Genomic DNA, 23,686 nt, shown 5'->3' on the forward strand with positions numbered 1-23,686 from the left:
GCAAACAGATGCACCTATACCACACGACACAACAGGAGCCGGCGAAGGTTTTCCGAGCCGGACTGCGCCATTCCTCCGCTGAGCCACAACTGGCCTCGCAAAAAAGCCCTAAAATCATTTCGAAACCCGCCGCAAGCGAAAAAGCTGAAGCCAATTTCTGTGATTGAAACGATCACACAGATTGTACACTGTGGAAGGACGACACGAGAGAGACTATTCATAAGCACTGTTCGGCTAATATCATACATTTGGTCTACTCTACAGAGGAGTTTAACGAACTTTTTTAGTCCTATGCACAATGTGGGAATGTAGAAGAGGCGCAGTAACCCAATTCAGCATGAAAGGTTTGGAAAACCCATTTTGCTCGATGGAACTTTCTCCGGGGGTTTCACTAGGTTTGTACCATGCGTTGAATCTTCGGGACGCTCCTTTGCAAGCAAGCATGCACCTTAGCAATAGCAACATCGGTAATGATGGTTTGACTGTAGCTTGGATAAAGGAAACAACTATTTTGCAGTGATCCTATATATTACAGTGGTAATGATTGATGGATCATTGCATATGGATGACGACGAAAAACAAGCCAAATATTACCATTTTCTTGGATTTACCATGCTTATCTGATCGGAGGCATTCGATCGGGGGATACAACCCTTAATTTCAGGATTTTGTCGTAAATATTAGATACCAGCGTTCGGTTGAAATGTTTAGGCTAATTGCATGGATGATAATGCCACAGAACAAGTCCGCTGTCGCGAAGCGTGACTCAAATGTTCGCGAAATTGCATCATATAAGGAAAGTCAGTTTGAAATTCGCAATGCGCACGCTCTTTCACTACTTTGCTTTTAGTACCCTTTTTGAACCATGTCTAAAGTCGACTATAACAGTGCTTCTTACTCGAAATTCCGTCCTACGTATCCGGAGAAGGTGTTCTCCTTGCTGTACGATTACCATCGTGGCTCATTTGACACGGCACTTGATGTCGCTACCGGTACAGGCCAGGTGGCGGTGGAATTAGCCAACAAGTTTCGTCACGTTGAAGCCAGTGACACTTTGCCGGAAATGATTGAAAATGCTACACCCAAGGACAACGTTACGTATTCTGTGGGTACCGCCGAAGACTTGGCATATGAAGATAACTCCATGGACGTTATTACCGTTGCCACGGCTTTCCACTACTTTGACCATGCCGCTTTCTTCAAAGAAGCCAAGCGCGTGTTGAAACCAAACGGGACATTAGCGGTGTGGGGTTACTTTTATCCTACCATCAAGGATAATGAAGAAGCAGCCAATGTGTTGAAATCCGTCACCAGCGAAGGTCCGTTGATGAGCTACCTCGACAGTCGTGTGAAATACATTATCAACATGTACAGAGATATTGAATTCCCGTTCTCCGACGTGAAATGGTTCATCTCACCAAAGAGTGCGGATGTTACACACATCAGCCAACCGGTGGATCAGTCGTTTATGGAGAAGACCATGACATTGGAAGAATTCAGCAATTACATGAAGACTTCGTCGGCTTATGTGAAATACAAGAAGGAACATCCATCTGAAGATCCGATGGATGAAGGCATCAACCGCATCCGGGAAATTCTCAAGTTATCCAGCAATCAGGACACAGTACACGCAGAATGGCCTTTTGTGCTCGTGCTTTGTAGAAATACCGCATAAACGGAATGCAGAAAAATCATGCCACATATTGTCACAAAAGAATTTCTGTCTCTATGCTGAAGCATATGCAGTAGTTTCTATGTTGATTAAAAGTCTTTTTTGGAAAAGCATACTAAAAGATCATGTCCCAATAACAAGAATAAGTAAGTCAAAACAATCGATCTGGATCACTGGATCGTTGGACAACAAACTTTATTCCGAGCGTCCGATTGGGTGGATCGCCAAAATGGCGATTGACATTGAAATATGAACAAGAATGAATAGGGCAACAGTGAAAAATGTAAATGACAGATTTTTTTTATTGACTTAATAGTTTCTCTATATGAATATTCTATAATGAAGATCTATAGTGGTTGATGTGTTGCAATATGTCCAAAGTAAAGGGTCTAGTTAGAATGAGCGGTCTTTTGTCTCGTCAATACACGCTGCGGCACTCGAAGACCCTGTTTTGCCAAATGTATGGTCAATTCCCCGGATTCTAAATTTTGTGAGACAGATTAATTAGCCAAAACAATGAACACAAGCCAAAGAAAATAGCATCCCAAACTGACCATGAATGCCCGGGAAAGTTTTGGGTGGATAAACGGTAAATGGATCGCTAAAGACATGAGTAGCCACAGTGTTTCTGGTGCGAAATATGGACATGTCGTTTAGGGGATGTATTGCTTTGCATCGTGTTTCGTGGTTACCTTGTGAGATGGATGAAACTGAACTTTAAACGGTATGTGCCTGCTGTGCGAACACTCAGTTCAGGAAATGCAAAGTAAATTTGTCGGTCACCGTTCAAGTCTTTTAGTAGCAGCGGAGAAGCAAATGTGCATCCGATCAGCACCCGATACATGACAGAAGGCACTGTTTCAATAACATCCATTGGTTGTTGCATGTCCATCGAATATAACGATGCTTGACATATATAAAATGGCAGGTCAATCATGCTATGAATAACACAACATCATCGACGTTAAGCCCACATGCTGGAGGACGGTGAAATGGTTGTGGTTGTTGGTTTGGTTTCTTCTTACTTTATCGAGGGCATACCATGCTCGTCAAATACGTCAAGACGTAAGATTGGGGCTGGATCAATTGGTCTTTTGTCTTTCTCACCAAACCCACACATACGGCAGCGTTTGGGTTGCTCAACAATAGATAACTTGCAAGTCCTATACAAAAGGCAACAAGTTAACAAAAACCAGGTAAAAGACTCAGGGCTTCGTGGCTTTCGTACTCGATGTTCTCTTGTATAACTGGCATCAGTGAATAGATGCTTTCTACAAGTATCTGAGGAGGATCAACGGGGGAACGAGAAAGGGACGGTGTATAAATAGTGGTGGTGGGAGTGGACGTCACCGATGGTTGACTGACAGTAGGGCCGCAGCTAAAGTTGTTTGCTCGGGGAACCGGCGACAAATTTCGAAGTGATAGATTCTGTGAGTACGGTTCGTTGTCAGGGGCCCCATCGCCAGACAGGAGAGTAGACGCATTGATGAAGCATTCCCACCAAGCGTCTTCATCAAATGGTAAAGCAGTCGCAGGTTTTGGAGTATCGGCCATGAAATTAGGAAAAGTACAATGCATTAAGGGTCAAGGAAAAAAAAAGAAGAAGGAAGAAAACACAAAAACTAATGAAAACCAATGAAAACAGTGAAAAGTCCGGAAGCGGGGAAATACAATCTAGGGTCTTTCTGTTAGCGCTACCAAATTACCGGATCTTGTCCTTGTAAGCGGCCCGATCACTCGATACCGCGCCACATGAGGCGGATCGAATTGGGTGTGAGCATGTGCAAAGTACGAATCATCGTGGGCCAAAAAAAAAAAAGAAAAAAAAGGAAAACCCCATAGTCTGACACATCATTATCGTCTTATTGCCAGGCACTCTTGATAACGATTTGAACCTTTTCTGATCCATGCCTGTGGTCCTATTCCGGTTATATGGATGCAAGTTACTGGGTTTGCAACCACCCTAATGAGGAATACCGACAAAAGTGAGCGCAAATGGTTAGTCGCTCGGAGGCAGAAAATCCCAAAATAGGATCACCGATGATTGGAACGAAACACTTCGTTGAAATGAGCCCTCGGGAGACGAATGGGCTGGCGTGGGCGAGGCACCTCAGATTGGAATGCCGAATGTATACGCATGGCACCAGCAAATGATCGATCGAAACGTAACGGCGGAATATTTCCATCAACGTGGGCCGTGCTTAGTGCAAGCCTTGTACCCAATAGATAAGCTAAAACACGTATTGGGGGCAGCTGCATGGTAATTTCTACCTGAATTTTCTCCAGAGAACAGAATTCGATGGGTTAACACCAAAAAAAAATTCTGAAATCTTTTGGGATTTGAGGCTCCGAAGGACTCATATGCCTATTAGATTTTTTTGCGATGAAAAATTTGGTCTGTTTCACCTTATTGATATATTTCACAGGCAATGTGATCCGACCATCCCATTGTTTCACGCATGCATTGGCACAGTTTGACTTTTTATTAAATAGTTAACTTTAACAATCTTAAAAAGCTTATTAACGTCACCATTAAAAATATAGAGTTGTATGACGTGGATCATGCTCCCATGGCTGCCAAACATTTGAACGGGATTTTATATGATATTGATGCTGAACCCCTTTATGCATACTCACTTTTGACAGTCTCGCAATGCGCCTTTATTGTTGCACAAGACAAATTTCTGCCTTTTTAAAGCTTGAATGTTAGATACATGTTGAAATGGCACGGTGCATTAATCAAGGCTAACGGTAAATGGAAATGCTGTGGACGAGCGAGTAAGAAGAGTAGCTGTGTCTCAAATGAAATTACTGTGGTTTCATTTATTGTGTAGTTTTATAGATGGTCTTGTTTTATTTAGATTACGTAACTCAATTCATCTCACACAATCTTTCATATCAAAAGTTTGCATAAGTCACCTTGCATTTTTTTGTAACGCGAGCGGTCTATTTGTCAAGAAATACAATAAGTGGTAAATCAATCATATAATTCTATTGTCCAAAACACTGACAGATGAAATATAAGTAGATTCAACTTTTTTTTTTATAATCGAAGAATCATGAAGTCATTAAATCATGGAATCAGAGAATGGCGGAATCACGGAGAGATGAAATCGTGGCCAAGTCGTAGGTTGTATAGAAGGAAGCTTCATAAATTCCTCATGTCTTTCGCGATCGACGATCTACATATAATTTGTCAGATCGCTGTGAGATTGCTGACGATCCATGCACTGATATGCGGATCACATAATACTTGGCTTGCAAAGTGCTTACGCAGAACGTCCATCGTCATGAGAGCTTTGCGCGAGAAACCAAAAAAAAAAGGAGCATCCTCTGAATGTTGTAACTCCGAAAGCGGCGACTTTCAGGAACATGAACAACCATCCATTTCACAAAAAATAAATTCGCATTACATTTTGAAACAAAAAAAGAGTCTACTGCAACAATTCATATAGCGTCTGGCATAAAGTTTTTTTTTTGACATGGAGCATGGATGGACTATGTGCGTTGAACCGGTGGTATTTGTCAAACATGGCGAAACGAAATGAGAGAGTGATGGGTATGCTGTGAGGGCACGTTCTTAATTGGTATTTATTGAAACGATCCCATAGAATCTAATCATCCCTAAAGTCCTCAATTTTTCCATGTAACACATGAATGGATGTTGTAAAGACATGATCGTTATGATTTCGATATTGATTAACACATTCATCATTTTCCCTCCTTTTTCTTGTTCTCATTTCTCTTTCCTTGTCGGTTGTGTTTTCATCCAAAATAGTGGCACCACTGTTTTTTTTTCTTGCTTTTGACCAACGGACCATCCAGCAAAAAAAGATGCTTATTTTAAAACTGAATACTTTGTCAGCGGAGGATTTATTTGCCGTGGAAAGAGTGAGTGTTGTAGCAACCGAAAATCTTTGATGCGTACAGCATTCATTCAATTTCAGATCCACATAAATGTCTAACGCTGTATTATAGCGACTCTTGCGCTGGACGGATGTCAAGCAACAGCCACTGGAAAGCGTGGACCTTGACTTTAACATTTTGAATCACCATCGTGCCGATGTTTACGGCCATTTGCTTGGCATGGCGATGCATCTCCAGATTCATGAAACGTTGGGTGTCGACGAATCCCAGTTGCTTGATTTTTTCATTGACGTGGATGCCGCTTATCTTGACGCGCCGTACCATTCATTTTATCATGCCGTCGATATTGTGGCTGTCCTGTACTACATGATCATTCATCTCAAAGGAAAAGAGTACCTGTCGCCCTTGCATATTGCCATAATTTTTATCAGTGCACTGTGTCATGATGTGGGTCATGTAAGTATTTCTTACTCATCAAACAAAAAGGAGAAGGATGGCTCCCTTTGCACCGTAGGGAGTCCAAACTTTCAACTTTTTTTTTAAAGTCGTTGGTTCGCCGCAACCTTTTACTTTTATGCAAATCATACTGACCTTTTTTTGTGTTTCTCCCTGGTGGGATGGATGAACTTGTTTTTTTTTTCTTTAGCCAGGTTACAATAATCTATATCTGCGAAATACCCAGGCCGACATTGCTCTAAAATATCAAGGGGAGTCGATCCTGGAATCACTGGCTGTCGAGATCACGCGGCAACTGATCGAACGCCACCAATTGCTTCGCAATGTATCGTGTGCCAGCCGATTTATGACATCGCTTGAAGACCTTATTTTAGCCACCGACATGGCCCACCACTACGATCTGCAAGCGGAAGCGCGACAACTATCGGATCTGTTGTCGTATACAAAGCAAACCAATGAAGAAGGTCAAGAAGAGGATGAGCAGTGTTGCAAGAGCGCCACTTTCCAAGACGTCGTGCCTTGTGACAGGGGATCGGTGTCGGCGGATGCGCATTATCAGAGCTTTTCCCGCGTGTTATTGCATGCGGCTGATATCAGCAATACTGTGCGACCGTGGCCGATTTGCAAACAATGGTCAGATCGCATTGTGGCTGAATTTTTTCGTCAAGGAGACGCCGAACGAGCGGCCGGATTACCCGTCAGTCCGGGCATGGATCGATTTTGTGCTGTTCGCGAAACCATGAGTGTGAATTTTGGCGATGTGGTAGTGAAGCCGTACTTTGAAGCACTGACCCAGCTTTTACCGGAAGCCGATGTATTTCTTGCCATATTGACAGACAATCGCGATCAGTGGCATCAACTGCAGGAAGGTCCTTCTATTTTCATGCCATGTTGTCACGTTTACGAACGCCAGTTTCCAAAAGGCTTGTGTAATCCGAACCGTCATCCCAACGGTCGCCGTGTCAGCGTAGCAGCAGGTACCGTGACCATTCCCAATTACCTGTGTCAAACGCGGCCAAAAGGAGAATGGTGCCGACCCAAAAGTCTTTCAACGGCTATTTTTTCCACCGATCCACTGCTGCCACGGCTTAGTTTATTCTATTTTAACCAACGGCGCTCGTGTGATCTGACAACAACAGCCACCACGATCCAAGTCAAGATGGATTAAGATGCTTATCGCTAAAACTCGATACTTGGCCCTTGTCTTGGCAAACCAATGAACCCCACTTGGACTGGATTTTTTTTTCTCAATTTTTGTTTTTATGTTTGAATGCTTTAGTTGGTTGGAGGAGCAATCAGCATTCCTGTTTATTTTACGTTATTTTTATATCTTTTTTTTTCTTGTTCTTTTTCTTCTTTTCTTGTGATCCTTTGTATTATGATGCTCTCAGATGTAAAACGATGCTTCTTTGTAAAAGCTACAATAGATGGAGTGGAAAAATTGCGCTAAAGTGATACCATAAACATACAAGATACATATTGGAGACTTGTAAACAAACAATAATTGCCTGTGCGTTTCCGTGCTAATGAAAATTGACTTTGTATTGTATTGTCCTATTGACAAATAACGAGTTTTTTTTTTTTTGTCGAATCTATTTCTTCTTTTTTCGTCAGGTCCCCCCCCCCCCTTAAATGTAACCAATCGAAACCCGACATGGAAGGACAGAAAAAAAGGGGAATTGAACCGCTTCAGTCAATGGCAAAGGAACGGGATTACAGATTCAGCACGTTTTTGTTAACCACAAACATTTAGAAACCTGTTCGCATGGCAATATGGGCAAACGGTTGAATGATGAGATATGGTTACTGCTGTGCAACCATCACTTGTTTACCGCCATGGAAGCACATGGTGTTCGGTGTCGGTATAAAAGCTAGATAACCAACCCCAGTTTTCCCACCTTTTTACCCTTGCATCCTTTTCTTTAGATTCCTTTTTTTTTTCGTTCTCATTCTCATTCTCTCTCTCTCTCCTTCTCTTTATTAATCTTGTTATTCTTGTAACTGTTGTCTTCCTCTCGTTTCTTTATCTGTATTTCCCTCGTTAATTACTTGTTTCATATAATGGAGATCTTGACTTTAGAATCCGTGTTGGCCGATACATCGAGTGATCTCTTTCATGAATTCACCCACTTTTTAAGACAGCAGTATTGTACCGAGAACTTGAGTTTTTATCTGGCTGTTCAACGATATGAGGAGTGCGCTCGTTGCTTCTTTCAGCATGATGAAGCTTTGAAAGGGTTTGAGGACTGCGTGATCCTAGAGAGCTCGGATCCTTTTTCATTCTCGGATGAAAACCTGACGGACAGTCGTTTAACAGAGTCGGAGCGATTCCATTACGGCGTTTTGCAAGAAAAATGTCTTACCATCGTCAACACATATGTGCGATCCAACTCGCCTCAAGAGATCAACATCCCGTGCGATATGCGACAAGACATCCTGGAACGGGTGCATCTTCACAATCAATATCATCCTGCTGTGTTCAATCTGGCGATCGAGGCCGTGGTAGAATTGATGCGAGTGAATTCATTTATTCCCTGGTTAACTGACAATGCGCCTTCCCGTTTGCCGTCCCCCCCGCCCCTGATGGCGTCCAAGACGATCACCTCATCCTTCTCGTTCCCCGATCGATGGCATTTACGGCAATTGATGAAATCGCCGCGTTCCAGCTTTGCATCCGCCCGATTTGAAGACACCGGCTCCTGTGCCGACTTTTCCGTCTCCAGCACTGGCACAAAGTTGTCCATGATCAAACGCATGAAACGATCCTTGGGATTCTCCTACTACGAGCCCCAGCATGCTTCCGCGCCCAACACACCGCGAACGTCCAATGAAATGATAAGATTCTCATGGACCACTTGGCGCAAACTCCAGCGATAAAGAAAAACTGTAATAACCATTCCATCCTCCATGTTTCGAACCCCATTTTCATTCCTTACTCACTTCAATGTATCATATCGCGCATTTTTTGTCACCCGTCCCATTCAAGCTACACTATGATAGATCTTTTTTAGACACACTTCTTTATGTTGACATAGACTTATAGATTACAGTATAGAAATCCCCTTTCAACAAATTACGTAACATTTACATATCTCTGTATGAATTATAAGAAAGTTTTTACTACACGACCTTGTTATTCTTTTCGGTTGCCTGCTTTTTCAATATAGCTGGGCTCTGTACAATGGTTAAAGTGTTTATTTACTAGTCATAGTGATGCGGCACCTTACAGGAATACAGTGAATGATGTTATTATTTCGAGAGAATATACTAGTATGCATTGATGCATAAGGGTGCTAAAGGGTGACTAACCATGATGAAAATACACAGCTCAGAGAAATATTTGATAGCGATAATGATAAGCATGAAATAAGGCGGTAATATTAATGGTATGCGAAGAGAGTTAATGCGTAAAGATGACTAATGTAGGAGGTATGACAGCGATGAGAAGGCAAAGGATTAGAGTAAGCGGTGACGGGAGTTATTGTTGCCATGATTCGAGCGGGTGCGGTTGCGAGGTTTGGGCTGGGGTTCTGAAAATGAGGTGGCGGGCATCTTGGCGGCATTGGCGATAAAGTCATTGTGCCATTGCTCTTCACCGTTCATTTCGTCGGGATGAAACTGAATTTCTTGTGAAGGATGGGAAGGTTTGGCCGATCCACTGTAATAAACATCGTCGGCTTCCTTGTCGATGCCTTCAAAGATATTAAAGGACAAATCGACTTCGTCGTTCTCGCTTTCCACGACGGGCGGATTCATCTCGCAGAAAGGAACGTAATAGATATTGCGTGGTGACAAGGCTTCTCTTCGAAACTTTTGAAAACATTCGGCAACCATCGTCAATGCTTTCTCGAATGCTTGCATGCTGCGCTCATCCATATTTTCCACCGAGATTTGCAATAACTTTTCCGTCGTATTGGCCAACACGCGGTGTTTGAGGAGGGTGGTAGCTCGACTCGTTTGGGTAATGTGAGCCAGAAGACATCGTCCCGGATGCGTCACGTCTGTCAAGTCTCGTTCAATGGCTGGATCAGGTTCCTGTAATTTATTGGCCAGCAATAACGGTATCAAGAAATTAATGCCGATTTTCTATACAGTTTTTTTGAAATCGATCAATTGGAAAGCCAATTTGAATGCGTGCTTCTGCAGGACGATTGAATTCGTTTTGAGGTTGTCAAAACTTACTTCACCATAGTTCAGATCGTGACGAGAATCATAGATTAGCGACAAGGCTTCTCGCCACACTTTGGCTACATTGACAGGTTGTCCAACCACGCTAACAAGACGGCCCTGATCGTCGTACTCCTTGTTGAGATACAATCGCACATTATACTTGCTTTCCAGCAATTGGTGAACATTGCCACCAATACCAATGAGAGCTCCCGATCGAACCTTGGGAAGTAAAGCGCGCATAGTAATAGGCGCTTCGTTTACGTCGGATTCCATCGTTTGAAAGATCTTGGTCAACATGGTGGACAATCGTGCAGAAAAACCAGGCAACAAAAGAAGAAAAAAAAGGCGAAAAAAAAAGCCAGTGGATGATTTCTGCACAAATCGAACCCAGTAAGAGGGCGAGCCTCCACCGGCGGATCTCAACACCCTCCTTTTCTCATTTGTTTGACACATAAAAAAAAAAATCAGAAAAATATCCACCAAGGCCCACAAAGATGTACTTTTATAGAAATGTTACTAATAGAGGCTCTCATTAGTCAAAACATACAGTAGTGAGATAGGACAAATCATCAAAACATTAGTAAAATGGGTAGCATGGTACGTGCAAAGTGGGAAACTCTGATTAACGTTTCATGTACAAGACAGACACTGCGAAACAAATAAAGTATGAAGCCATTGCTGTTTCTGCAATAACTGGCTTTTTTGTGTAAGCTGAGCGAGAAGCCCGTTGAACCCTTGATGTATGAAATCAAATATCACTGAGTTTCATTTCAGGTCGTAACAAATCATGACTCAGAAGCCTTGTTCACTGAGTCTGAAATTCCCATCTATGAAAGATCCCGAATTGAAGCTTTTTTTATTGTTATTTTTTTTTTTCCTTCACTCCCCTTGTCTTCATTCCCTCAATGACTCAAACCAAAAAAGTCGGCATTCTCGGTGCTACCGGCACCGTCGGTCAGCGATTTATTTTGTTGCTTGCTGACCATCCCATTTTCGCCATTCATGCTCTCGGTGCCTCCTCGCGATCCGCAGGCAAACCTTACAGTTCGGCCGTCAAGTGGAAGCAGAATGTTCCTATTCCCGCCCACGTTGCCGGTATGACCGTCAAAGCCTGTGTTGCTGAAGAATTCGCAGAATGTGACGTTGTCTTTTCCGGTCTTGATGCGGATGTTGCTGGCGATATCGGTAAGTTGATCATCATTAAGAATTATAAATCAAATCGCATTTAGGCTCAGGCACACTGATATCGTTTTGTTTTGTTATGGTAGAAATGGCTTTCCTCAAAGCAGATTTGGCTGTTTTCTCCAATGCTAAAAATTATCGCCGGGATCCCGCTGTACCTTTGATTGTGCCTACCGTTAACCCTTCACACTTTGATTTGATTCCTTATCAGCGCACGCTTCACAACCTTAAGAAGGGTTTCATTATCACCAATGCCAACTGCTCTACGACCGGTCTTGTTGTGCCTTTGAAGGCTCTGCAAGATGCATTTGGTCCTCTTAGTCAAGTTCTTGTTCATACACAGCAAGCCATCTCCGGTGCTGGATACCCCGGTGTGCCGAGTCTCGATATTTTGGACAACATTGTGCCTTACATTTCGGGTGAGGAAGAGAAGATGGAATGGGAAGCTGCCAAGATTTTGGGTGGTGTGTCGGCGGATGCCAAGGCGTTCGAGCCCTTGTCCAACACCGTTGTCTCGGCTACTTGTACTCGTGTCCCTGTCTTGGACGGTCATTTGGAATCGGTATCTGTGAAATTCGCCAACGGCACACCTTCCATCGAAGAAGTCTACCAAGTACTGGATCGTTACACTTCCGAAGCACAAGCATTAAAATGTCATTCGGCTCCTGAAAAGCCTATCCTTGTCACCCGCGATGCCGACCGACCTCAACCCAGATTGGATCGTGAATTGTTGAAGGGTCAGGCCGTTACTGTCGGCCGAGTAAGAGAATGCCCCGTCTTGGGTATCAAATTCGTCCTTCTTCTTCACAACACCATCTTGGGCGCAGCCGGTAGCTCCGTCCTCAACGCCGAAATTGCCGTCGCCAAGGGATTGATCTAAGCAAAATCTTAAAAAATAAATAAACATAGTCTAATAGATAAAGAATAAGGATTGCATTGAAAGTATCTGGTTCATCTATTTTTTTTGGGGGGGGGAAGGTATCGAAGAGTTACCAAATAGAAACTACTCAAACCTTCGTTATCACATCAAGAAATGGTGGTGTGGTTTATGCCTGGCAAACCACCTTGTACCATAAGATATCAGAGAGTTGGGATGGGATGGGAGAGGATCAGATTTGATCAACCAGAGATGAATTCGCCGTCACAAAAATGGTGGGAGAATCGGGCTCGACTCGGACTTCCGGAACAGCCAAAAGTCAGCTGGCAGGCCCAAATGGCGTGGCGAGTCAAGGATCATTGAAGCTTTCTTTCGAACTACCAATATGGTATGTAGAACATAGCATAGCACAATAGTAGGATGGGAGGGGAAAAGGAGATTGGAGGCACTCGGCACGAGATAGATGAACGGATGGATGGATGAATTGGATAAATCAACAACAACTACAACGACGACAGATACAGCCTATAATGAGCATTCCTTCAAAGTTGACAAATGAGGAGAATGTTCCCACCGACGCACGACGTAAAGGCTGAAGGAAAAAAAAAAAGAGAAGAAAAAAGAGAAGAAGACACAGTGCACATTGAGGGAGAATGGACAACCGAGAGAAATGGGGGGGAGTGGATGGAATAGAGAAATTGTATTGAAGCTCTTCTAACATGTATATTGTTCTCGTTGAATTTGTAGGCCGACACTTCTGTGACAATTCGCACTCGCAAATTCCTCACCAACCGTTTGCTCCAACGCAAGCAAATGGTCGTCGATGTGATTCACCCTGGTCTCGCTAACCTCTCCAAGGACCAGATCCGCGAGAAGCTCGGCAAGATGTACAAGGCCGAAAAGGAGGTTGTCTCTGTTTTTGGTTTCAAGACCCACTTTGGTGGCGGAAAGACCACTGGTTTCGGTTTGATCTACGATTCCGTCGAAGCATTGAAGAAGTTTGAACCCAAGTACCGTCTTGCCAGAATTGGTTTGGCTGAACCTGGTAAGGGTGGTCGCAAGCAGCGCAAGGAAAAGAAGAACCGTGCCAAGAAGTTCCGCGGTACCAAGAAGTCCAAGGCCTCCGCTGGCAAGAAATAAGTGGGCGTCTCTTGATCCTGATTCATCCAAAAATACATATTGGCTACACACCATCATTTTTGTATACTTTTTCTTTTTCTTTCTCATTCAAATCTTGGTTTCAAAAATGCATGTGTGAAATCTACTTGTGTGCGTGTGTTTTTTAATTTATGAGATCCTGCAATCCAACCGCCAGCTTTGGCTATTGGACGTATTGGCTTTGCTCTTGTATAGATCAGTCGTTCGTTCGATCGTTCCTTTTTCGTTTTCCAGCTCTTAAAAAGTGATCGTCAAGTGAAAGCACGAATTTAGAAAACAGAGAATTCAAATCAGGGCTAGTTTTGGATGATCCACATTCTCGGTCGATTGCAATTGTTAAGAAGGATTTGAAAATAGCTCACGTCGATAGGCCTTTGCACTGTTATGGAACGGTTCATCGCCTTTTATTGGCTTCTTCATCTTGTCATCTTGGGCCACGCCCATGATTTGATTTCCATTCCCTTTACAGGCACCAGTCGCAAGGGATACAAGGCGTCATCTTGGAACAGTCAAAAACTGGATGATGTGGTTAATGTGCCTTTGAGAAATATCGACTTGGCGGTGAGCTTTTGAGAGTTTGATGTAGTTTGTTGTAGTGCACACGAACCACCTACACTCAATGCTGTATTCTTCCTTTCTAGTACTTGATGAATATTTCTATTGGTAAAATGAAAAAATAATCCCATTGGGGAAAAAAGATAAAGCAACAAGTGGGCTAAACCGTCCCCATTCATCAAACCTAAAGGTACTCCTCCACAGCCGTTTACCGTGTTACTGGATACAGGTACAGTATCGGTTTTGTCATCGGTGGGTCACAGCAAAAAGAGCTCATCGCAATGCGTTGGATACGTACAGGCTCATCGGCTACATGGGTACCTATTTACGGTTGCAATAAATCCTGTGGCTATCCCCATCACAGTCTGCAACCCACAAATTCCAGTACGTTTGAATCCTTAAATCTCAGTTTTAGCATTCGATATGGCGATGGGTTTTCCAGAGGATATTATGCCCAGGTAAAAAGAAAATATGTTCAGATAATTAAGAAGAGAAGGCATTGACCAAAATGATCAACTTGAGAGGATTATTTTCTTTTTTGCGGCGCCGTACTAACTGTGGCCATCGTACGGCTTGTTAGGATACAATGACTGTCGAGGGAGTGCCTGTGCCTAAAGCTGTAAGTTCGCATAGAAGCTCATCATCATCCAATTGACGCCGTTTTCTCACTCAACGATGCAACAACAAATCAAGTACTTTGCAGTCTCAAATTTTAATGATGGAGAACTGGCGACTGATGGCGCAGGTAGGAACACTTCTCATGAAGAAAATGATGTATATTTACTAACGTAATCGGCATTACAGATGGTATTCTGGGAATAGGTGTGTTATTGGATAATTTACCTATCCGGATGAAAATGAAAAAAAAGGTACCTAACCATTCTACTCTTGTAGGGCCTGATAGCCTTAGTACTTACAACAATCCCGATGGAAAAACGATTCCCACACTTGTCTCCACGATGTATCAGCAAGGGCTGATCAGGCATAATGTATTTTCCGTCAAATTTGAGCCCGTCAATTTTACGCTGGCCAGTAACCGGATCAACGGCGCGATCACGTTTGGTGGAGGCAAGTGCACAAAATGTAAGCATCAAGCAATGGAATCATTGTAATTAACAAGTTTCTGTGTCTAGTGAATATGGAGCATGTCAAGGGCAATGTTACCTATCTACCTACCACGGCAGATTTAGATTACATGGATTATTGGGCAGTGGACCTCACTGCTATCACGGTTGGCAATCTTACCATGCAGTTCGAGCCTGAATTGGCGTGTTTGGTGGATACAGGTAAACTGATCCATCGTTTCATACCACGTACTACTTGATATTTATTTTTCTGTGTACGGTCACCTTAGGAACAACCCTCGTATATATACCTCAGCAAGCAATACAAGAAGTGTTCCGAGACATCAGAGGATTAATTCAAGATGATGCAGGTCAATATGTCGTGCCTTGTGATGGCCAATACTTGCCATCCATTACTTTTACAATTGCAGGTCACGATTTTGCTCTTGATCCACAGGATTATCTCATTAAAGACGGAGCGGTGAGTCCCAACTGGCGCTGGCCACCTCCAAGAAAAGGAGAAAATCTCACTTTTTTTTGTCCAACGGCTGCATAGCTTGCTTCTTCATCCGAGGGTTGTTACACGTATTTACAGGAATCGCCACCGTTTGCAGGCGCTATTCTTGGCTATGGATTTCTGCAGCGATATATCTCTGTATACGATGATGAAAATAAGCGCATTGGTTTTGCATCTCGCCTCTAAACTTGTCTTCAAAAATAGTTTTCCATAGCAACGGATATAATAGAATTAGGGGAATATGTTTGTTGTAAAAATCTTGTCGAGAGTGCATGAGCTGATCACGATGCACGCGTGTTCTTGGAGACTTCATCTTGCAATGTGAGTTTGATTTCGGATTGCGGCCGCATTATGTTCATCCTATGCTGTACTGAAGCCTTCCTTCCGTCATCCACTTATGCGCATGTTTTTATGCGGGTAATATATGAAGGAATATGGCTAAAAAGCCATGGATTGGGAATGGGACTCATCGACCCCGACTCTAAGAGCATCAGTAAGATTACAAGATTTCCTTGCACAGTCATATGTACACAGTCATTTCCAGGCTTCTCAGCGCTGAGTAGAGGATTTTTATTAAAACTACGTGCAGGATAAACGATTATTTTTTACAAGTTCGAAGCCCGTTGTTCCCTGGTGTTCATGTCTGTTGAGTTTGCGGAATTCATATGATCCACGCTGTTTCAGTTCTCTCAAGAAAAGGAGTTCCGTACCAGGTTCTCTCATACAATAACAAATTGGGATTGCCAACACAGCCTGCGAAACATCTAGTCAAGATGATTGGAAAGCTCCGGTAAATACTATTTGCCACCTAATCTTGGTAGTTTGAATTATATTTCAGTACAGGTCTCTTTCGTAAACTGACGTATGGCACCATCCTATTTGTCAGCTGTTGATGACGATAAAAAAAACCACGATGACGATGACAAAAAAAAAAACCAAAGTCGAGTAATCCCGACAAACCAGCTATGACTCGCCGGAGTTTTTTGTTGGATTCAGACCGAAAAATGAAAAAAATCAGAGCCTCAGGTACATCAGGGAATAAGAACCTCTTTGAACTTTGTCAAAAGAGAATGATAGTGGCATTGAAAGGTGGTTTGCAATAGATCAGTATGATTGAATTACCACATAGGGAAACCTAGAATGTAGTTGGTCCAAGTGAAGGGATGCTTTTCCGCAAATGAGATAGTTCCTTTGACTGAGTGCCAGTCTCATCACTGGGTTTTAAAGACGATGATGGGAAATTTACCTGTGAATTTAATTGTGGAGGCGAATCATTTTGTCATTACAAAGCTTTACATTTTGTATATCCCGTCACTATGTATTCAACCTCTCGATCTTTTCATACAGCTTGTCTGCGATTAACTATTCAGACAGCGGACCGACACACCATTCTTCGATTCACGCCCACTCATGCCGCCAATGTCCATCGATTACGGGCGCGATCGGCACTGCAGGTTCGATCGTCGCGATCGATCCATTCCGGGCTGCCTAGAGAACTTCGCTTATTACGTAACAGTGACAAGCGAGAACCCTTAAAGAAGGCCGAAGATCACGACACACTGACATCCCGTGCAGCTCAATTTGCAAAGGAAAATGCAGCTGCCGGTCATGCTGCCGCTCAAGGAAAATCCACCAACACCGCGGTTTCGCAAACGCCGAAAAAGACTTTGTGGCAAAAAGTCAAGGACGAGGCCGTGCATTATTGGCATGGCACCAAGTTGTTGGGGATGGAAATTCGCATTTCTTCAAAACTGCTAAAGAAATTACTACGTGGAAAGAGCCTTACACGAAGAGAAGCAAGACAGGTAAGGAAGGTGGGACGAAAAGGATCCGAAAAGGACATTCACTGATGCATCGGCTCCTTTTTTTTATTGTTGTTGTTTGCGTCACAGCTTCGACGTACCACATCTGACATATTACGTCTGGTTCCTTTTGCTGTATTTGTACTTGTTCCATTTATGGAATTATTACTTCCCGTTGCCTTGAAACTATTCCCCAATATGCTTCCCAGCACTTTTGTGAACAAATCCCGCGAGGTATTGTATCCAACATATATATAGAGTCCATGTCCACTTGAATTGTCATCCGCTAACTCCACCCTGGATTTTTAGGAGGAGAAGAAGCGCAAGTTACTCAAGGTGCGCTTGGAAATGGCTCGATTTTTGCAAGAAACGATTGCAGAATCTGGATTCCCCGGATCGGATTCTGAAAAGGCGGCCAAGGAATTTGCCGACTTTTTCAGAAAGGTAGGTAACACAGAGACGATCTACAAACAAGCACAGTTAATTAAGTTGATGAAAAAATCATGACGTGCATATCAGATCCGTATCACTGGTGAGCAAGCAACCACCAAAGATTTACTCAATGTAGCGAAGCGGTTCGAAGACGAGCTGACCCTCGATAACTTATCGCGACCCCAGTTGGTATCCATGTGCCGTTACATGAATATCAATGCCTTTGGCACCGACAATTTCCTTCGATTCCAAATCCGGAACCGTATGCGACAGATCAAGGCCGATGATCGCGCAATCCAAGCGGAAGGTATTGAAGCAATGACATTGCAGGAAATCAACGTTGCGTGTGCTGCTCGTGGTATACGAACCATCGGAACGTCCTCCGACCGTTTGCGCGATGAATTGGCTCAGTGGCTGGATCTTCACTTGAATCACCACGTTCCCTCTACGTTGCTCATCTTGTCAAGAGCATTCAGCTTTACCGATCACATGACGACCGAAGAAGCCTTGCGTGCCACTTTCAACAGTTTGCCGGATAATTTGGTAAATATGGAGAAGGGAAATTGATTTTGCATTGGTGGACTGACTTTGATTCGATGTTTTAGGTGAATGAGACCGAGCTTCAGGTTCTGGAACTCGTGGGCGCCACCACGTACAAACAGAAGATGGACGTATTGGAACAACAGCAAGAATTGATCGATGACGAATCCGAACAGGAAGAAAAGGAAGAACAGGCAAGACGAGATGCTGAAGAAGCCGAAAAGCAGCGTATGGAACAAGAAACGCGAGATAAGGAAGCAGCAGCAAGAGACGTCTTTGCACCTGATGAAAAGGTAAACAGAAAAGAAACGTTTATAGGTCCCTACATGCCCCCATGCTGTTGTCCTTAACGAATTCTCCTTTTGAAAATTTTTAGGATAAGATGAAACAAAAACTGAAGGAGAAATCCGAGTTGCAGCAAAAAGATGACTTGTTATCTCAAGAAGAGCAACAGGAGCTGCATGAAGCTTTGGATAAATTGCAATCCAAGGTAGATGTGTTGGAAGAACGGGCTCAATTGAACGAGATCAAATTCCACCATGAGGATTATAAAGACGTGAGTGATTTTTGCACATGTTTTTGATGAGCGAAACCCAGGGAAAGCTAAAGATGCAAATTATCATTTTAGCTTATTGAACAGCTGAAGGAAGCAACGCATCGTGATGCGGACAAGGCAACCATGCGACTTGGCAAGAAGCTTGAAAAGATGCTTGTTGATATTGACGAGGAACTAGATGCTATAGAAAAGGAACAGAAAGAAAAAGATCAACAGGCAGAAGAAACCACCAAGACCAAGGAACAGAAATCCAGCTCATCATAGATATAAATAAAAAAAAAGTAAGATGACAAGGAAAGCCAATTTCCCGGTAACAAAATGGTTGGTCTAGACTACGAAAGCTGCATGTTAAGATAGTATTCCATGTGATCCAATCTCGGGCCAGAAAAGCAGGTTCCCGGTTGGCTAGGGAACCGTGGTTTTTTAAAATGGGCAGACTACGGTTTTACGTTGTGTTACATGCGCAATCGATGAAGCGCCGCATATGGGGTTCTTTTATTACCCTTTTTTTTAATTTTGTTACCGATTGCCAACGTACAAATACGTTGATATAATGTGGTCAGGTGGTTTTAAAGTGAGAGGATAACAGTTCAAACGATGGATGGTTTTGTTGAAAACAATTTGATGCAAATCAGTACATCTGCTTTGGCTTGTATTAAAAAAGAGTCCAATCATCTTAATAACAAAGGTCTGGGCTGAGTTCCCGCCGTGGACAGTTAATTGACAGTGATGTCGGGATGTTAATTTGGGCGCAATTCGAATCACCTTAAAAAAAAGAAGAGTTTAACTTGATGAATAGACTTTTCTTTTTCATTCCTTCTTTTGCTTTATTGTACCTCATCCCTCTCTTTTTTTTTCTTGATTCCCCTTTATTATTTGTCAAGCAGCTGGTTTGCTTGTGATTATTTAACTTTTATACACGATGGTCACTGTTGATAAAATTGTAAGCGCTCGTTCCACTGTGTTACTAGACAAACCAAGAATGAGTTGTCACTGACATGCTGTAACATGCAGGTATCGCGCGTCACCGAAACTCGCTGGTCGAAACTGTACATATCCATGGCAACGCTTCAATGCGTGTTAATTATCGTGCTTCAGACCGTGATTTGTTCACAAAATACCCTCCAGGCTGACCTTTTACCCCATTCCGGCTCAGACAACGCTCTTATCACAGACTCAATACAAACATCCATACCCGAACAAGCAGCCGACCGATTAGGCAGAATCAAATGGGAAAATATTGCCTTTATTGGCTTTCAAGTCTGGTTTCTTGGCATGGCTTTTGACGCTGTAAGTCCTTGTCCCTGATGGCTATTCATAACACCCCTCTCCTCACAACCCCCCGCAAACGCCGGAGACCAAACTTGACTGACCATTATCATTAATCATCATCATTTCAACGCTACTAGACCGTGTATCAAAATACCGCCGAAATATTGGCTTTAGCCATCCTCAATGTGATTTGCGCTATTTTGGGGGCCTTGGAAGTGGTCGATGGCAACAAATGGCTGAACCTTTTAAAGAACACTGGTTATTCCACCATGCCGTTATCTGTTGCCGAGAAAATCGAAATTGCGTTATCAGTGATGATTATGCTCTTTGCTGTGATTCTCGCTTACCTCAGCTACGAAATGTCGAGACAGTTTGGTTGGAATATCTATAAAAAGATTGGAGCTGATGTCCAGATTCAAAGTAAGCCGAAATTCTCAAAAAAAAAAAAAAAAATGGATGAAATCAAGCAGTACACACTCACACCTTATTTGGTTCATGATGTAGAAATGTATCGCATGTTCCAATTCTTTGTTCTATCGCTCAAGATTGATGTGTTTACGGGATTTCTCGTTTCACTGTTTTCTGTATGCTACTTGATCCACGTAGCCATTAAGCAAGGACTAATGTGGGAAAGTGTCATTGAACTGATCGTCACCGTTCTAATTTTACCCATGCTTTATTTTGCGCGAACAGCTGTAAGTAATTGCTTGTGGTACCATATTTTCACATTCCAATTGTGTCTCATCATTTGTCTTCATTAGGGAAGCGTCGAAAGTAAAGTACGCATGATTATCTTTCTAATATTCCAAGTGCTCGAGTTTGTTCACTACTGTCTCATCCTCACGGAAACATTTCAACCTTCCAACAATTGGTATACGTGGATTGTTCTTATCTTTATCGGCCTCGCTTTCAACGTCATCACATCCGTTCTCGCCTTTATGTGCATGCGCAATTTCGGCAAAGGACTCAAGCCTTACGTTCAACGCGGTTCTACCAAACAGAAGCAAGATGTAGAAATGAACAAGAGCAAAGTGCAGCAAGACTGGCAGATTGACGACGATTAGAACGAAATGACTCATCAAAAAACATTGATCGACAATTTGTTATAGTATCTACAATATCCTTTGATTCTTTTCCCTCTATCTTCCTCTCACATCTTAACTATTTGCATCTCCTCATAAATTTTTCATATCTACAAACAGCTTTACAAATCATGGTTCCTGTGTCAATTGCGATGAATTCATCAAATACTATTTATTATCTACTGTGATATCGGATCTGGTTCTTTTTTTATATGGGTGCTCTATGATGAAGCAGCAGTAGGGACCATGGCATCGGATGCTCCCATGGGCGATACGGGGGTTTGGGAGGGAGGCGCGGCGGATTCCTTGATGGCTTGCAACTGCTTGGCGCGGAACGTTTCATAATGAATTTGGGCCGTGGTCTCAATCAGGTCTTGCAAATGAGTTCGGGTCAAAAAGTTGCGGAGATGGGAGAATTCACAATGGTTTTCATCCTCCACGTTGATCACACCCCATCGTGTCTTTCGACCACGCACCGCTTTACCATCGACCACGATATTTCTCTCGGAGCCAACAATAGCAAATGGGATCAGTTCCCGAATTGTTTCGTTCAGTGCCATTTCTTGCTCGTCGTCCTCTTCACTTTCGTAGGGATAAAGTTTGATACCATGGAACGTGAGTTCGGATTTGATCTAACCGATTATGTTCATTGTCAATAATTCTATTGGTTTTAGCCCGATTTTTTTTTTTTCTTACGCGGTTTCTGAACGCCTCACGTTCCTCCAAAGTTAATGAGTCTGATTTGGCAATCACAGGGACCACATTGACCACTTCGCACAACTTTTTCAATACGACAATATCAATGGCCTTCAAACTAGAGATTCATTGTATGTAGAACAGCACAAGACGTTAGTAAGTAAAAGCGATGTGGTAGGTCTACGAGAAAAAATGAGCAACTTACGAGTGACCAGATGGCGTGATGAAAAAGAGGCAGCAATGAATTCGTGAATCGGTAATGAAACGATCACGTTGCGCGGTCAACTCTTTGCGCAAGTAGGCCGAGTGTTGATCCTTGATATATTTGATGATGGGCTCCCAGCTAAAAATAATAAATTTTGCATAGATTCGGATTTTTGGGGGTTATTTCTCCGCAAGGCAAACCAATTCATCCAAGTAACCATACCAATTTTCATTGTTGACCTGATCACCGTAGCCAGGGGTATCTACGATATTTAATCGAAGTCGAACACCATTCTCAACAATAGCTGTATTATTCATTCAGTCAGAATAGCCATCCCAAAGAATTTCAGCAAACAGTACTACTAGCCGACTTACTGTGAGAAACAGTTTCAATATCGGTAGTTTGTCGAGGTGGTTCGTCAGCATTCAGACGTCCTTTGCTTTCAATCAGGTGGGAAGCAAAGATCGTGTTAACGAGCGTGGATTTTCCGAGTCCCGATTGACCTTCATTATTTCGAGAAAAAGCAAATGCAAGTGTGAATGCGCTAGATGACCGAGATATAGATTATTGGCTACATACCAACTACCATGACATTGAATTGGAAGCCACGCTTCAGCATCTTTTTTTCAATTTGCTGAGTGATGGTATCGAAACCCACATAGCCGTTAAGCAGAGTCTAATGATGGACGTGTTTTTTTTCGTCAGTAGAAGTTTTACGCGTTATGAGTTTCCTTATGTTGAGATATATACCTGTTCTGGTGTAGGCGAGGTTGGGGTAGATGTGGTCGACATGGTTTACAAGTTGGATGAAGAAACAGAGAAAAGAGTTGGCTACCATGAGCCTGCGTATGTAGCACAGGATGAAGCTCATCCACGTGGATCAAGGCCGCGGTGGTCTAATAAATGAACCAACGCGGTCTGTGAAAAAAAAAAAAAAAAAGACGACCGCGATCCTACTTTGCTCCAAAGTAGAATAGATGCACAGGACACACAAGTAATGATTAATGAAGCTGTATGTGTATTTGAGGCGACCGAAATCTTTTTTTTTTTTTTGGTTGTTCCTGCCGCTGAAATGCAGCGGATGTTGTCGATAGTCTGGAATGGGATACCTGAAGAAAATTTTGTTTGTGGTCGCACAAATTTAGTCCTTTTCCAATCAAAAGGCTCGCTGATACATTCATTTGTCTAAGATCATCGTCCCAACTTCATATTGACATTTGGTACCTGCTTGCATCTCTCGGTATGATTGGAAAACGCAATCATTGCGCTTCAACCTGGCAGGAAAAAGTAGATGTTGTCATTTACTAAAATGCGTCTAATCTTCGATCCATAAATTTATCGAAACGACAGTTCACCAATTGAAGTCGTAGCAGGTTCTGTTCTTCAAAATTAAGAGCTTCTGAGAGACGTACGCTATAATTCATGGGTAAATTATGCGAGAGGAGCTCATTAAGCAAAGAAAATCTTTGCAAATGAGGGTCGAAACTTCATTGAATTTTATATGCATGAATGGCAAGTTAAATTTTTGTTTCCAACTCGGGGAAACTGAGAAATGAAACAAAAGAATTGCAGAGTCAACCCGC

At 42.8% G+C, this 23,686-nt stretch overlaps 12 protein-coding genes across 12 annotated transcripts; 9 read left to right on the forward strand and 3 right to left on the reverse strand.

Annotated features, from left to right (window-relative positions):
- The first annotated feature begins 789 nt into the window (after positions 1-789).
- On the forward strand, positions 790-1,964 carry BYT42DRAFT_563517 (S-adenosyl-L-methionine-dependent methyltransferase). The gene has a single exon (XM_051567606.1). It carries the CDS (start codon positions 866-868, stop codon positions 1,673-1,675), a length of 810 nt encoding a protein of 269 aa, XP_051425430.1. The 5' UTR covers positions 790-865; the 3' UTR covers positions 1,676-1,964.
- On the reverse strand, positions 1,962-3,289 carry BYT42DRAFT_563519 (velvet factor-domain-containing protein). The gene is made up of 4 exons (XM_051567607.1): positions 2,901-3,289; positions 2,698-2,835; positions 2,365-2,610; positions 1,962-2,300 (listed from the first exon to the last, which is right to left on the reverse strand). The coding sequence occupies exons 1-4, from the start codon at positions 3,248-3,250 to the stop codon at positions 2,177-2,179; spliced, it is 858 nt and encodes a 285-aa protein (XP_051425431.1). The 5' UTR covers positions 3,251-3,289; the 3' UTR covers positions 1,962-2,176.
- Positions 3,290-5,506: 2,217 nt separating this feature from the next.
- BYT42DRAFT_612424 (uncharacterized protein) lies at positions 5,507-7,163 on the forward strand (the record flags this gene model as incomplete). Its single annotated transcript, XM_051571627.1, has 3 exons — positions 5,507-5,563; positions 5,651-5,995; positions 6,186-7,163. The coding sequence occupies 3 exons, from the start codon at positions 5,507-5,509 to the stop codon at positions 7,161-7,163; spliced, it is 1,380 nt and encodes a 459-aa protein (XP_051425432.1).
- A 745-nt stretch (positions 7,164-7,908) lies between these two features.
- On the forward strand, positions 7,909-9,122 carry BYT42DRAFT_563525 (RGS domain-containing protein). Its single transcript, XM_051567608.1, has one exon. It carries the CDS (start codon positions 8,057-8,059, stop codon positions 8,870-8,872), a length of 816 nt encoding a protein of 271 aa, XP_051425433.1. The 5' UTR covers positions 7,909-8,056; the 3' UTR covers positions 8,873-9,122.
- A 52-nt stretch (positions 9,123-9,174) lies between these two features.
- Positions 9,175-10,892, reverse strand: BYT42DRAFT_563526 (uncharacterized protein). Its single transcript, XM_051567609.1, has 2 exons — positions 10,178-10,892; positions 9,175-10,081 (listed from the first exon to the last, which is right to left on the reverse strand). The coding sequence occupies exons 1-2, from the start codon at positions 10,616-10,618 to the stop codon at positions 9,452-9,454; spliced, it is 1,071 nt and encodes a 356-aa protein (XP_051425434.1). The 5' UTR covers positions 10,619-10,892; the 3' UTR covers positions 9,175-9,451.
- A 111-nt stretch (positions 10,893-11,003) lies between these two features.
- BYT42DRAFT_597832 (aspartate-semialdehyde dehydrogenase) lies at positions 11,004-12,320 on the forward strand. The gene is made up of 2 exons (XM_051570954.1): positions 11,004-11,350; positions 11,434-12,320. Exons 1-2 carry the CDS (start codon positions 11,071-11,073, stop codon positions 12,225-12,227), a joined length of 1,074 nt encoding a protein of 357 aa, XP_051425435.1. The 5' UTR covers positions 11,004-11,070; the 3' UTR covers positions 12,228-12,320.
- A 263-nt stretch (positions 12,321-12,583) lies between these two features.
- BYT42DRAFT_563531 (ribosomal protein L23/L15e core domain-containing protein) lies at positions 12,584-13,662 on the forward strand. The gene is made up of 2 exons (XM_051567610.1): positions 12,584-12,612; positions 12,972-13,662. The coding sequence occupies exons 1-2, from the start codon at positions 12,610-12,612 to the stop codon at positions 13,362-13,364; spliced, it is 396 nt and encodes a 131-aa protein (XP_051425436.1). The 5' UTR covers positions 12,584-12,609; the 3' UTR covers positions 13,365-13,662.
- Positions 13,663-13,766: 104 nt separating this feature from the next.
- Positions 13,767-15,049, forward strand: BYT42DRAFT_493010 (aspartic peptidase domain-containing protein; the record flags this gene model as incomplete). Its single annotated transcript, XM_051564188.1, has 8 exons — positions 13,767-13,943; positions 14,024-14,045; positions 14,128-14,166; positions 14,238-14,395; positions 14,518-14,556; positions 14,631-14,682; positions 14,742-14,759; positions 14,832-15,049. The coding sequence occupies 8 exons, from the start codon at positions 13,767-13,769 to the stop codon at positions 15,047-15,049; spliced, it is 723 nt and encodes a 240-aa protein (XP_051425437.1).
- Positions 14,721-16,048, forward strand: BYT42DRAFT_563533 (aspartic peptidase domain-containing protein). Its single transcript, XM_051567611.1, has 4 exons — positions 14,721-14,776; positions 14,851-15,223; positions 15,292-15,482; positions 15,558-16,048. Exons 2-4 carry the CDS (start codon positions 15,076-15,078, stop codon positions 15,702-15,704), a joined length of 486 nt encoding a protein of 161 aa, XP_051425438.1. The 5' UTR covers positions 14,721-14,776; positions 14,851-15,075; the 3' UTR covers positions 15,705-16,048.
- Positions 15,870-19,112, forward strand: BYT42DRAFT_592853 (LETM1-like protein-domain-containing protein; the record flags this gene model as incomplete). Its single annotated transcript, XM_051570650.1, has 8 exons — positions 15,870-15,885; positions 17,118-17,323; positions 17,411-17,554; positions 17,630-17,764; positions 17,840-18,295; positions 18,358-18,585; positions 18,741-18,848; positions 18,921-19,112. 8 exons carry the CDS (start codon positions 15,870-15,872, stop codon positions 19,110-19,112), a joined length of 1,485 nt encoding a protein of 494 aa, XP_051425439.1.
- Positions 19,113-19,907: 795 nt separating this feature from the next.
- Positions 19,908-21,184, forward strand: BYT42DRAFT_492758 (uncharacterized protein; the record flags this gene model as incomplete). The annotated part of the gene is made up of 4 exons (XM_051564171.1): positions 19,908-20,138; positions 20,258-20,540; positions 20,625-20,815; positions 20,882-21,184. 4 exons carry the CDS (start codon positions 19,908-19,910, stop codon positions 21,182-21,184), a joined length of 1,008 nt encoding a protein of 335 aa, XP_051425440.1.
- A 127-nt stretch (positions 21,185-21,311) lies between these two features.
- Positions 21,312-22,989, reverse strand: BYT42DRAFT_273078 (cell division/GTP binding protein). Its single transcript, XM_051562809.1, has 7 exons — positions 22,854-22,989; positions 22,683-22,779; positions 22,478-22,606; positions 22,326-22,407; positions 22,104-22,241; positions 21,899-22,016; positions 21,312-21,834 (listed from the first exon to the last, which is right to left on the reverse strand). The coding sequence occupies exons 1-7, from the start codon at positions 22,893-22,895 to the stop codon at positions 21,424-21,426; spliced, it is 1,017 nt and encodes a 338-aa protein (XP_051425441.1). The 5' UTR covers positions 22,896-22,989; the 3' UTR covers positions 21,312-21,423.
- Between the last annotated feature and the right edge of the window lie 697 nt (positions 22,990-23,686).

Source organism: Radiomyces spectabilis, assembly GCF_025331425.1.
Source record: "Radiomyces spectabilis strain NRRL 2753 chromosome Unknown BYT42scaffold_4, whole genome shotgun sequence".
Taxonomy (NCBI): Eukaryota; Fungi; Mucoromycota; class Mucoromycetes; order Mucorales; family Radiomycetaceae; genus Radiomyces; species Radiomyces spectabilis.